General features: G+C 40.6%; 1 protein-coding gene and 1 pseudogene across 1 annotated transcript; one reads left to right on the top strand and one right to left on the bottom strand.

Moving 5' to 3' along the window:
* Positions 1-4,620: 4,620 nt before the first annotated feature.
* LOC109891506 (EKC/KEOPS complex subunit TP53RK-like) lies at positions 4,621-6,247 on the bottom strand (annotated as a pseudogene).
* Positions 6,248-6,414: 167 nt separating this feature from the next.
* Positions 6,415-12,463, top strand: LOC109891497 (solute carrier family 2, facilitated glucose transporter member 10). Its single transcript, XM_020484063.2, has 6 exons — positions 6,415-6,536; positions 7,570-7,652; positions 8,564-9,841; positions 10,013-10,135; positions 11,481-11,616; positions 11,727-12,463. The coding sequence occupies exons 2-6, from the start codon at positions 7,649-7,651 to the stop codon at positions 11,824-11,826; spliced, it is 1,641 nt and encodes a 546-aa protein (XP_020339652.1). The 5' UTR covers positions 6,415-6,536; positions 7,570-7,648; the 3' UTR covers positions 11,827-12,463.
* The last annotated feature ends 1,720 nt before the right edge of the window (positions 12,464-14,183 follow it).

Genomic DNA, 14,183 nt, shown 5'->3' with positions numbered 1-14,183 from the left:
CTCCACATAGAGTACAGGCCGTTGACGTTCAGGCTGGGCGGTGAGTTGAAGACCTGGCCAGCAGGGACCCTCGGTCCGTCCTTAGACCAGCTGACCCGACACTTGTTCAGGACACAGAGGTTGAGCGTGCACTCCTCATCCTGCAGAGGGCGTAGTGGCTCACACTTGATAAATATCACATTCATAGGGGTGCCTTTTGAAAAACACACCTGGGTCCTATTGATTAGGCACAAAATGGAAGAGAATTTACAGAAACAGGGATGGAGTAGCTGGACTTTTTGTTTTGTAAGCCCTAGTGAACATAACATGATGAGGCACATTACGTTTGCACTAAAAAAGTTATAAGAAGACACTTGAATATATATCTTGAATATCAGCTCCATCGGATATATTCTGTCTCTGTTGATGCATTCTCCTGACCAACATTATGAAAACCAAACATGTAGAATTCAATTCAATTTCCAGGATGAAGACTTCCCCACTAACTTGTATTTCATCTACACTCAATCTTTATGACAATTACCACAATATAGCCAAGCTCTGATTGGCAGAATACATTTGTGAGGTAATTGTAAACAGATAACTAAAACAGGAGTCTCAAACTGGCGGCCTGTGTGCCAGAATGTGGGCCCAGGGCCGAAACGGGTTTGTGACCCAGAGCTAAAATGGCCACCATGTCTCTGATGAGTTAGTTACCTTGTGTGTTGATATGATCAACAACGTCTTTTGTATACTGGCCCAGAGAAACTGGAGTGATACACGCGGCACGTGTAGACTGCCCTCTTGTCCTCCTGAGCCATGGTCATCTCGATTTTACTCCACACGCTATACACCTGCTCCCAATTGTTTCTCGACCACTCGAGATGGACTTTGTCCGGGTAGAACTTCTCAACCCGACAGCATAGCACCAGCAAACCTCTCCACCTTTGGGATCTGAGGAATGCTGGACATTATTAAGAACGAGGGAAAGTGAAGAGTGAAAAGAGTGTGTTAATTCTAAGTCTAAGTATTCAGACCCTTTGACTTTTTCCACATTTTGTTACGTTACAGCCTTATTCTAAAATGTATTAAATATTTATTTTTCTTCCTAAATCTACACACAATACCCCATAATTGACAAAGCGAAAACAGGTTTTTAGACATTTTTGCAAATGAAGAACAAAAATAACTTATTTACATAAGTATTCAGACACTTTGCTATGAGACTCAAAATTGAGCTCAGGTCCATCCTGTTTCCAATGATCATCCTTGAGATGTTTCCACAACTTGATTGGAGTCCACCTGAAGTAAATTCATTTGATTGGACATGATGTGGAAATGCAGACACCTGTATATATAAGGCCCCACAGTTAAAAGGCACATACAGTGCCTTGCGAAAGTATTCGGCCCCCTTGAACTTTGCAACCTTTTGCCACATTTCAGGCTTCAAACATAAAGATATAAAACTGTATTTTTTTGTGAAGAATCAACAACAAGTGGGACACAATCATGAAGTGGAACGACATTTATTGGATATTTCAAACTTTATTAACAAATCAAAAACTGAAAAATTGGGCGTTCAAAATTATTCAGCCCCCTTAAGTTAATACTTTGTAGCGCCACCTTTTGCTGCGATTACAGCTGTAAGTCGCTTGGGGTATGTCTCTATCAGTTTTGCACATCGAGAGACTGAACATTTTTCCTATTCCTCCTTGCAAAACAGCTCGAGCTCAGTGAGGTTGGATGGAGAGCATTTGTGAACAGCAGTTTTCAGTTCTTTCCACAGATTCTCGATTGGATTCAGGTCTGGACTTTGACTTGGCCATTCTAACACCTGGATATGTTTATTTTTGAACCATTCCATTTTAGATTTTGCTTTATGTTTTGGATCATTGTCTTGTTGGAAGACAAATCTCCGTCCCAGTCTCAGGTCTTTTGCAGACTCCATCAGGTTTTCTTCCAGAATGGTCCTGTATTTGGCTCCATCCATCTTCCCATCAATTTTAACCATCTTCCCTGTCCCTGCTGAAGAAAAGCAGGCCCAAACCATGATGCTGCCACCACCATGTTTGACAGTGGGGATGGTGTGTTCAGGGTCATGAGCTGTGTTGCTTTTACGCCAAACATAACGTTTTGCATTGTTGCCAAAAAGTTCAGTTCTTCCACATGTTTGGTGTGTCTCCCAGGTGGCTTGTGGCAAACTTTAAACAACACTTTTTATGGATATCTTTAAAAAATGGCTTTCTTCTTGCCACTCTTCCATAAAGGCCAGATTTGTGCAATATACGACTGATTGTTGTCCTATGGACAGAGTCTCCCACCTCAGCTGTAGATCTCTGCAGTTCATCCAGAGTGATCATGGGCCTCTTGGCTGCATCTCTGATCAGTCTTCTCCTTGTATGAGCTGAAAGTTTAGAGGGACGGCCAGGTCTTGGTAGATTTGCAGTGGTCTGATACTCCTTCCATTTCAATATTATCGCTTGCACAGTGCTCCTTGGGATGTTTAAAGCTTGGGAAATCTTTTTGTATCCAAATCCGGCTTTAAACTTCTTCACAACAGTATCTCGGACCTGCCTGGTGTGTTCCTTGTTCTTCATGATGCTCTCTGCGCTTTTAACGGACCTCTGAGACTATCACAGTACAGGTGCATTTATACGGAGACTTGATTACACACAGGTGGATTGTATTTATCATCATTAGTCATTTAGGTCAACATTGGATCATTCAGAGATCTTCACTAAACTTCTGGAGAGTTTGCTGCACTGAAAGTAAAGGGGCTGAATAATTTTGCACGCCCAATTTTTCTGTTTTTGATTTGTTAAAAAAGTTTGAAATATCCAATAAATGTCGTTCCACTTCATGATTGTGTCCCACTTGTTGTTGATTCTTCACAAAAAAATACAGTTTTATATCTTTATGTTTGAAGCCTGAAATGTGGCAAAAGGTCGCAAAGTTCAAGGGGGCCGAATACTTTCGCAAGGCACTGTACATTGCAGCCCACTTGGAGTTTGCCAAAAGGCACCTAAAGGACCATGAGAAACAAGATTCTCTGATCTGATGAAACCAAGATTGACCTCTTTGGCCTGAATACCAAGCGTCACAACTGGAGGAAACCTGGCACCATCCCTACGGTGATGCATGTTGGTGGCAGCATCATCATACTGTGGGGATGTTTATCAGCTGCAGTGACTGGGAGACTAGTCAGTGATCGAGGGAAAGATGAACGGAGCAAATTACAGAGAGATCCTTGCTGAGGACCTCAGACTGGGGCAAAGGTTCACCTTCCAACAGGACAACCACCCTAAGCATACAGCCAAGACAACACAGGAGTGGCTTCGGGACAAGTCTCAGCCAGAGCCCAGACTTGAACCCATTCAAACATATCTGGAGAGACCTGAAAAAGCTGTGCATCGACGCTGCAACCAGACAGAGCTTGAGAGGATCTGTAGAGAAGAATGGGAGAAAATCCCCAAATACATGCCAAGCTTGTAGCATCATACCCAAGAAGACTCGAGTCTGTAATCGCTGCCAAAGGTGATTCAACAAAGTACTCAGTAGAGGGTCTGAATACTTATGTAAATGTGTTATTTATTTTAAATGTGTAATACATTTACTAACATTTCTAAAAACCTGCTTAGAATAAGGCTGTAATGTAATGAAATGTGGAAAAAGTCAATGGGTCTGAATGCTTTCCGAATGCAATGTCAATGGCTTCTCCACTCCCTGCGGCTATAGCCTGGACATTGATTCAACTGCTTAAACTGTAGGTGCCATCTGGATTGAACACAGCCATTCCGGTACACACGTATTGTGTGAGGGTCCTGCGGGCAAGATATCACCATAAAAAAAAACATGCATAGCATAAACAGCTACTCTAGGATGTATTCGCATACATTTAGTAATACAACAATAATAAAAACTGAACATGTTTCATAGCCAAGACAAGTACTGTTGTTTGCTTGTAGGGCTGACTTTGACATTTGTCCCAATAACGTTACTTCTAAGAAAACCCTAGTGATATTGCCATGGCAATCAAAATACTGAGGGTTTTTCCTCATACCTTTACAATCCAAAAGGATGAGCATAATTGTGATGGCATTGTTAATATCCCAGCAGCTATTCATTGGGATTCACGTTTGGTTGGGATGTTTACCGTGACAGGACTGGAGAGCAATTCTGAAAGTAAACATTTACACGCCTATCTCAGTCATGTGATTTCCCAGCTCCAATTGAAACAGGAAAGCTCATAAAATAATTTCCCAGCTCCAATTGAAACAGGAACGCTCATAAAAGATCCCAAGTAAGGCCTTCCTTACATAACAAGGGATATGATTGTGGGCCATCAGAAAGGCACAATAGAAATTGGATTGAGAAATCATTGCCTGCCTGCACACCGTGTGGGGCAGAATGAAAAACCTCATTCTAGATTCTCATTACATTGAATTAACCAGTGAAAGAAGTGGTCCTCTGTAGCTCAGTTGGTAGAGCATAGTGCTTGCAACACCAAAATAGTGGGTTTGATTCCAGGAACCACCCATCCTTAGAATTCATGACTGTGAGTCACTTTGGATGAAAGCGTCTGCTAAATAGTGTATATTATTATGTCAAGACAAAAACACAAACAAATAAAGCCAAGGGTCTTTTATTTCAATAACAAATATTTGTAGTAACATAACATTGTCGGACCGACAGCTTCTCCACGGTCTATGCCTATATGCTACCATCTAAATATCAAATAGAACACTTAACAAACCAGTGCCAAACGGGCCATGTCCTTGTAAATGCATTGGTACAAACGATCTCATAGGTTCCCTTTAACAGACCATCGACCTCTTTCTCCCACTCACCCGAACTTTATCAAGCTTATTGACAACGGCGTGGGGCTTCTTGGACGAAGCTGCGTAGGCCTTCAGCAGCTTCTCGAACAGAACCTCTGTGTTGGGGTGGGTGCTCAGGAAAGCTTTCTCCAGCCTTCAGCAGCATGTTGGAAGTCTCCATGGACGACGTCCTCGTCACGCATTTTGGCCAGAATCCGACCCATCTTCTTAGCGAGCTGTTCCAGACGGTCCTCTGGGATTTTCTGGGTGGAGGCGATGTGGTCTCTGACGGTGATGTAGCCCACAATGTCTTCAAGAAAGATGCAGTAGGAGGTGTAGTCTACAAAGTAGACGACTGGTGCAGATATGCCTGGAGAGAGAGAAAGAGGGAGAGAGGGAGGAACCGAGAGAAAGAGGAATATTAGACACTAATAAAGATCAAGGGTATGCAGGCATATATATTACAAACTGGGTCGTTTGAGCCCTGAATGTTGATTGGCTGAAAGCAGACCGGTATACCACGGGTATGACAAAACATTTGTCATTTGTCAACAATTATTTTTACGTTGGTAACCAGGTTATAATGCAATAAGGCACAACGGACTTTGGTGTATATGGCCAATATACCATGGTTAAAAAGCTGTATCCAGGTATAGTCCTTAGCCGTGGTATATTGGCCATATACCACAACCCGTTGGGCCATATTGTTTAAATATATTATTTGATATGTATGACCTCATATAAATAAGATAAAATACTTACCGTATAGACCTTCCAATCATCAACATCCTGTAAATTGGAAGTATTTCACAGTTGTCCAGCTCACAAAGACACCACAGCAACATCTCTGCAGTGCGGTGCAGCTCTGCAACTTCAATTTATTTCATGATTTGAAACCATGTAGATCCCCAGCAGTCACTCAACAGCTTTTCAACAGCGAAGTATTGAGAGCACCTCTTGCATGGTTCTGCGATGTGTGGGTTTTTCATCCAGCACCGGGTACCTATACAATTTAGGAAACCTTAATTTTACAATGGTCGGCCTGCCCAAAAACGTCCCCGACATACACGAGCTTCTGCACCCTGTTTCATCAGTTCTATTTTCTTGAGAAACTGCAGGAGGGCCACACTGTTCGCCTCAACAGCCATGTTTACAAATCACAGTTTTTTTTCTGCTTGAGGACAAGTGGCAAAATTGCATGTATTTAAAAGTTCTGCCACCCTTAGTTTCGGTGTAAAACTGACAGGGATATTTCAACAGTCGAAATGTAAAAAGACTGGAGATTCAGCCAGGTCACCGATGCGATCACTATCAAATCTGTAGGAATAATTCACGAAGGCAAATGATAGCCTACTGCGATGTTTTTAAATGTTTTTATAAAATAACTATCACACATTACGTTTTTCCATACGTGTTGTCGTTCATATGGGCTTAATCGATGTATGAGTTGAAATTAATGCTATGGTATGGGCCTACAATTTTCCAATGATAGTTTCACTAAGTGAAGCATGGGAAAAGTTTCATTAGAAGTTCGATTTCTTTGGAATATTTTAAATGTTGTCTGTCGAGATGTCGGCCCCTGGTGTCAAAAGTTTGAAATGGAGTCTCTTGCAATTTGAGACTTGCAATTTGAGACGCTTTTCTCTGCCACGTAGCTTCAACTTCCTGATGTAAAGTCATACATTGTGTTGCTCCGAAGTTAACCAAATGCATCTTCACCAGAAACATTGTAAGAACATGGTAAGCAGATTTACTACAAAAAGGCTACAAAAAAACAAAGCATCTTAGTCATTGCCTTACGTAAATGAGTGCACTCGAGCGCGTTCTCTGGAGTTTAACGGGATACTTGCCTTTGAGTCTATCCGCATGATGGGAAATCTTACATTTTGTTTTACCTCGTCGTTTCTTCTTTGATTTTAACTTTCAGCCAATTTTGGTAAGGGTAGTTAGTGTATGTAGTCTACTGTCTAGGCTATATCTGTGCTTTAGCCTATTAATATGCGAACATTCAATAACGGTTTTCCATGATAGCAATGATGCCTACCGTCCAAAGATGTACAATCAAGCAATAATTTATTTTACACTTCTAATATGATAAATATAAAACATACTGGTGTTTTACTGATAAGCGCATCAACAATGTCAACAGGTAAAATCGTGGTGAATATCGTATGTATTTTGTACCTTCAATGTATGTCTTATTTTCCATATAGCCATTAGTATGAACCATATAGGCCTGTTTGTTTTGAGCAAGCAATAAAACTGGTGTTTGGATGGTGACAGAATAGAATGGAATATAATATTATTATACTGTAAATTGAATAGAATAGACGGGATATAATAGATTAAAAGGCCTTGTAATCAATGTATTACCGTTATTCTAATTGAAACAACGCTGCTGCAGTATTTTTGAAAGGACATGTTAAATTCATCAATGCATTGTCATCTCCTCTCTGCAGCCTATTTGCAAGGAATATTACATTTGCTACCAGTGCATAAGGTGCTTTTTCAAACAGAGAAAAGGAGCAATGATCTGATTAACGGCCAGAGTGCATTTTGTTGAGCCAATCTCAAGTGGTCTTGTCTAATGAAATCAGTGGCATAAACATGGGAGTTGTCATGACTACAGAGCTGTGCCGCCTCTTGCGCTCGCTGTTTTGTTCATGCGCCGCAGGACATCTCCTTTTGGGCGCGCGAGGTCATAAGCGTTTTATTTCTCTATTTATAAACATAATTTTTTATGTTTCATGGATTATTTTTGCCTCTGTTTTAGAGTCGAGAAATGCCAACATGGACTGAGCCTTGCTTGAACTGAAATGTGTTTTTAGTTGAAGGAATACCAACTCAATATTATGGGTAAGTTATTTGGATTATTTCAAACGAATTATCCTACAACATCAAGACAAGCTGTTATGAAATGACACAAAATACCTTATGAGACCACTAATTGTAAAATCCAGGTGAAATATTTGCACATTGCCACTATGTTCTACTGTCCAGCTCCTGTTATTTCATTGGATGTGCATAAAACCCAATTATGTACATATACAGTATATATATATATATATATATATATATATATATATATATATATATATATATATATATATATATATATATATATATCATTGGTAAAACCCCTTCATGAAGTAAAACCATGTGGCATAGAAAACACATAAAACATTTTTTTGCCTGAATATACAACCAACCACTAACAACTAAAATAATGTAGATGTACAGTAGGCCTAACAGTACATGTATGCAATACTTATCCAGTGCAATACTTATGCATATGCAGAACTGTAAAAAAAAAAAAAAAAAAAACGTTATCATCATTGAAGACACCGCTTTGTAGAGTTTACAACCACTATCCTAGAGTTTTGCTAGATTAATCAGAAATAGATATAGCATATAAAACACATATACCTGGACATGAAGAACATAATCAATTATTAATGTCCTTTCTCCAAACATGAGCATACATTTGAATAGTTAATGTTTCTTCTATGGGACACAGAATATGTATGATAAGCACATTTTTTAGCTGCTTTACCAAATGTCCTCTATATAGGCACACACACAGTAATATGAAAATAGACACAAATGATTACATTGTGTTGCACCTTAATATTTTTTTACCTTCTGTGGAAACCATTATCAATTGTATCACATCATCAAAAGATCATTCAAATGTTAACGAAATGAATCCTATACTCACATAATGAATTGTATACTTATATACTCCAAACCTTTTTCTTCTTCCCTAGGTTGTTCCACCCTGGCCCTCTCCAGTGTGGTGTCCACGCTTGGTGGCCTGGTCTTTGGCTACGAGCTGGGGATTATCTCCGGGGCTCTCCTCCAGCTCCAGGCCGAGTTCCGACTCACTTGTGTCCAGCAGGAGGCTGTGGTCAGTGCCCTTCTGATCGGGGCCTTGCTGGCCTCCCTGGTTGGTGGTTGGCTGATTGACCGCTATGGCCGGAGGAACTCCATCCTCCACAGCAACGTCCTCATCCTGGCCGGGAGTTTGATTCTGGTCAGCAACTCTTACTTGGCACTGGTGGTGGGCAGAATCACTGTGGGCTTCGCCATGTGCATCTCCTCCATGTCCTGCTGTATCTTTGTATCGGAGATGGTCACCCCCAAGCACAGAGGTTTTTTGGTGACTCTGTACGAAGTTGGTATCACCGTGGGCATCCTGGGAGCTTACGCCATAAACTATATCCTGTCCGATGCCAGGCAGGGATGGAAGTATATGTTTGGGTTAGCCATCGTGCCTACTTTGGCTCAGTTTGTCTCCATTTGGTTTCTCCCGTCCAATGCCGGAACACCTGCAGCAGGCCAAAGTGCAGGTGCTCAAAGCCAAAGAGGTCTTATTCACTCCATTGAGAATCACAAAGTGGAGAATTCGGCACATGTTTCCAACATACTTGATAACCCACAGTACAACTTTCTGCACCTCTTTCAACAGAAGGACAACATGAGGACCAGGACTACCATTGCGCTAGGCTTGGTGATCTTTCAACAGTTCACAGGTCAGCCCAATGTGCTCTTCTACTCCTCAACCATCTTTCAGTCAGTGGGCTTCAAGAGCAATGCCTCGGCAGTGCTGGCGTCCTTGGGCTTGGGGGTAGTCAAGGTGATCGCCACCTTGGTCTCCATGGTGTTTGCCGATAGGGTTGGCAGGAGGCCTCTTCTCATTGGTGGATGTATAGTAATGTCCGTGTGTTTGATGACCATAGGACTTTTGAGCGGGCGTTCAGTGGTCAACACCAACACACACTGTAATGCTGGGGATTATGTCAATAACAGCACACCCCTATCGCAGCTAACGGTGGAAAATCAATCAAGCTTTGACATTTCTGTCAGTCAACGCCTTGGACGTCACGATAGGACCGAAGTAAGGCATATTGCTTACGATGCTGAGAGATCCTTAGGTACTTTGATGCCAGTGGCTTCTCCAGCTGTCCACAATGGAGTGGTGAACTGGATCATTTTATTCTGTATGATGGCAGTCGTCAGTGCATACTCAGTTGGATTTGGACCAAGTAAGTACTTTCGCCTAGGATTATTCATAATTATCGTGTTTTCTGGCAAATTATATAAATGTGGGGCCATAAGATTATTGTTAAGCTTAGCTAGAACTTGCTTTTGACAGTCATATGGCGTGGTCTTGTGAATGACTAGAGGTTGATGTTTGTGAATTTTCCATTGCATAGTGACCTGGCTCATTTTGAGTGAAATATTTCCTGCTGCAGTCAGAGGGAGAGCGTTTGCCTTCACAAACTGCTTCAACTGGGCTGCCAACTTAATTGTCACATTCTCCTTCTTGAATGTCATCAGTAAGTGTCTACCTCTATGAATTCACATTCAAACAAGTCCGGTTTACTACCATGCATTCGGAAAGTATTCAGACCCCTTTGCCTTTTTCCACATTTTGTTACGTTAGAGCCATATTCTAAAATGGATTAAATATTTTTTCCCCTCATCAGTATACACATAATACCCCATAATGACAAAGCGAAAACAGGTTTTTAGAATTGTTGCACATTTATTAAAAATAAAAAAATGAAATACCTTATTTACATAAATATTCAGACCCTTTGCTATGAGACTCGAAATTGAGCTCAGGTGCATCCTGTTTCCATTGATCATCCTTGAGATGTTTCTACAACTTGATTGGTGTCAAACTGTGGTAAATTAAATTGATTGGACATGATTTGGAAAGGCACACACCTGTCTATATAAGGTCCCACAGTTGACAGTGCATGTCAGAGCAAAAACCAAGCCATGAGATTCTGTGGTCTGATGAAACCAAGATTGATCTCTTTGGCCTGAAAGCCAAGCATCACGTCTGGAGGAAACCTGACACCATCCCTACGGTGAAGCATGGTGGTTGCAGCATCATGCTGTGGGGATGTTTTTCAGCTGCAGGGACTGGGAGAACAGTCAGAATTGAGGGAAAGATTAACGGAGCAAAGTACAGTGAGACACTTGATGAAAACCTGCTCCAGAGCGCTCAAGGCCTCAAACTGGGGTGACTTTTCACCTTCCAACAGGACAACGACCCTAAGTACACAGCCAAGACAACGCAGGAGTGGCTTCGGGTCTCTGAATTTTCTTAAGTGACCCAGCCGGAGCCTTGATGTGAACCCAATCGAACATCTCTGGAGAGACCTGAAAATAGCTGTGCAGCAACGCTCTCCATCCAACCTGACAGAGCTTGAGAGGATCTGGAGAGAATAATGGGAGAAACTCCGCAAATACAGGTGTGCCAAGCTTGTAGCGTCATACCCAAGAAGACTCGAGGCTGTAATCGCTGCAAAAGGTGCTTCAACAAAGTACTGAGTAAAGGGTCTGAATACTCATGTATTTTCTAAAAACCTATTTTTGCTTTTTCATTATGGGGTATTGTGAGTAGATTAATGAGAAATAAAACACAATTTAATCAATTTTAGAATAAGGCTGTAACGTAACAAAATGTGGAAAAAGTCAAGGGGTCTAAATACTTTCTGAATGTACTGTATATAGTGCCAGTCAAAAGTTTGGGCACATCTACTCATTCAAGGGTTAAATCTTCAAAGATTGAACTATATTCCTTGTATGGCGCTCAACCTAGAATGCAGTGCAGTAATTTAGTTAAAAAGTATCTACCTGGCAATTAAGTTGAATATGTTTCTTCACCAGATGTGATTGGTTTGTCTGGGACATTCCTTTCTTATGGGCTGATTGGAGTGGGAGCGGTGGTGTTCTTTTACTTCATGTTACCAGAGACCAAAGGGAAATCACTGGAGCAAATAGACAGGGAGCTCTGTTTGAAAAGGTATAACTCAAACTTCAGTCTATCATTATGCAGTAAAAATAGAAATGCTATTTTCAACGTGATCTGAAATGCAGTTAGATCTAGGAACTTATCTGTTATTTCTTTTGTAGGGTACACAACAGTGAAGAATGCTGTAACATCCTTAGCAGGAGAATCGCCTCCCCCGGGTATCAAAGAGTGCACATTGTTAGCTCAGCAACCCAATGTTGAGTGAGTCTATCCAAGTGTTACATTCTAAGTATATATATATATATTTTTACACTCTTGCAACCTGACTGAAACAACGGACTGATGCTAATGGCGTTATTGAAAAGTTGAGCATAGTGATCCGTCCAGCTACCATAGCAGAGCTTACGACATGACTGAACTATGTTTTTATTGCACTGGTATTTCAAACTCATTTTTCGAATGCTTGTGAACAATTCTGTCACTTGTTTTCACAAATGAAAATGAAACACAATGTTTTTGCAAGTGACTCTGCTCTTTCTACTACTTTTCAAGTCTGCAAGAAAAATAACAGCAGTTTTCCATTTACATCAAGAGTCAACCTATAAGGAGGTCATCATCTGGCATCTCCATCATCAGTTTAGGAGTCTGAGATCGCTGATCCACTGAGGGAGTCTTGCTCTAACCAATGACAATGTTGTCCTATCCTTCACTTTGTTCTATGTATAACCCAAGTATGCCTAGCCTACAATGTTTATGTTTGTAAAATGTTTAACCATTTAGAGAACCATAATAGAAATATGTTTTCAAACTTTTGTGTCATCCTCAAAGATTTTAAATGCATTATCCACGTGTGGTTGTATTGTGTTTGAAATCAAATAAATCTATAACCTCGACTCCATAGCCGCATGGGGCTCCTTAACTGGGCCTTTACGGCGCAATTGGTGATCTAATCTAATTAGTCATTCAAAGTCGTTAGTCTTTCAAGTTCACTAGAATTCATCAAATGGCACTCTGCCAGATAATGAAGCTCTAAAACAGTAGTCTAACTAAACCTAGCATTACAATGAAAATGTATCACAATTGTCACAATTCATTTCAAACATAGCAAAATGAATATACAGTGCATTCGGAAAGTATTCAGACCCCTTGACTTTTCCACATGTTGTTACATTGCAGCCTTATTCTACAACATGCTCCTCAATCTAAACATAATAACCCACAATGACAAAGTGAAAACAGGTTTTTAGAAATTGTTGCATATTTAATCAAAATCAAAAACATCTTATTTACAGTTGAAGTCGGAAATGTACATACACCTTAGCCAAATACATTTAAACTCAGTTTTTCACAATTCCTGACATTTATTCCAAGTAAAAATGCCCCGTCTTAGGTCAGTTAAGATCACCATTTTATTTAAAAAATCTGAAATGTCAGAATAACAGTAGAGAAGGATTTATTTCAGCTTTTATTTCTTTCATCACATTCCCAGTGGGTAAGAAGTTCACATACACTCAATTAGTATTTGGTAGCATTGCCTTTAAATTGTTTAACGTGGGTCAAACATTTCGGGTAGCCTTCCACAAGCTTCCCACAATAAGTTGGGTGAATATTGGCCCATTCCTCCTGCCAGAACTAGTGTAACTGAGTCAGGTTTGTAGGCCTCCTTGCTCGCACACACTTTTTCAGTTCTGCATACACATTTTCTATAGGATTGAGGTCAGGGCTTTGTGATGGCCACTCCAATACCTTGACTTTAACTGTTTATATAGATACTTTTGTACCCGTCTCCTCCAGCATCTTCACAAGGTTCCTTTGCTGTTGTTCTGGGATTGATTTGCACTTTTCGCACTAAAGTACGTTCATCTCTTGGAGACAGAACGCGTCTCCTTCCTGAGCATTACGACGGCTGCGTTGTCCGATGGTGTTTATACTTGCGTACTATTGTTTGTACAGATGAATGTGGTACCTTCAGGCATTTGGAAACTGCTCCCAAGGATGAACCAGAATTGTGGAGGTCTACATTTCTTTTTCTGAGGTCTTAGCTGATTTCTTTTGATTTTCCCATGATGTCAAGCATAGAGGCACTGAGTATGAAGGTAGGCCTTGAAATACATCCACACCTCCAATTGACTCAAATTATGTCAAATGATGCCTATCAGAAGCTTCTAAAACCATGACATAATTTTCTGGAATTTCCCAAACTATTTAAAAGGCACAGTCAACTTAGTGAATGTAAACTTCTGACCCACTGGAATTGTGATACAGTGAATTATAAGTGAAATAATCTGTAAACAATTGTTGGAAAAATGTATTGTGTCATGCACAAAGTAGATGTCCTAACCGACTTGCCAAAACTATAGTTTGTTAACAAGAAATGTGGAGTGGTTGAAAATTAGTTTTAATGACTCCAAACTAAATGTATGTAAACTTCCGACATCAACTGTACATAAGTATTCAGACCCTTTGCCTATGAGATTCGAAATTGAGCTCAGGTGCCTCCTGTTTCCATTGATCATCCTTGAGATGTTTCTACAACTTGATTGGAGTCCACCTGTGGTAAATTCAATTGATTGGACATGATTTGGAAAGGCACACACACCGGTCTATATAAGCTCCCA

This window comes from Oncorhynchus kisutch, linkage group LG1 (assembly GCF_002021735.2).
Source record: "Oncorhynchus kisutch isolate 150728-3 linkage group LG1, Okis_V2, whole genome shotgun sequence".
Lineage (NCBI taxonomy): Eukaryota > Metazoa > Chordata > Actinopteri > Salmoniformes > Salmonidae > Oncorhynchus > Oncorhynchus kisutch.
Note: the sequence above shows the minus strand (reverse complement) of the source record. Positions and strands in the feature narration are given on the sequence as shown.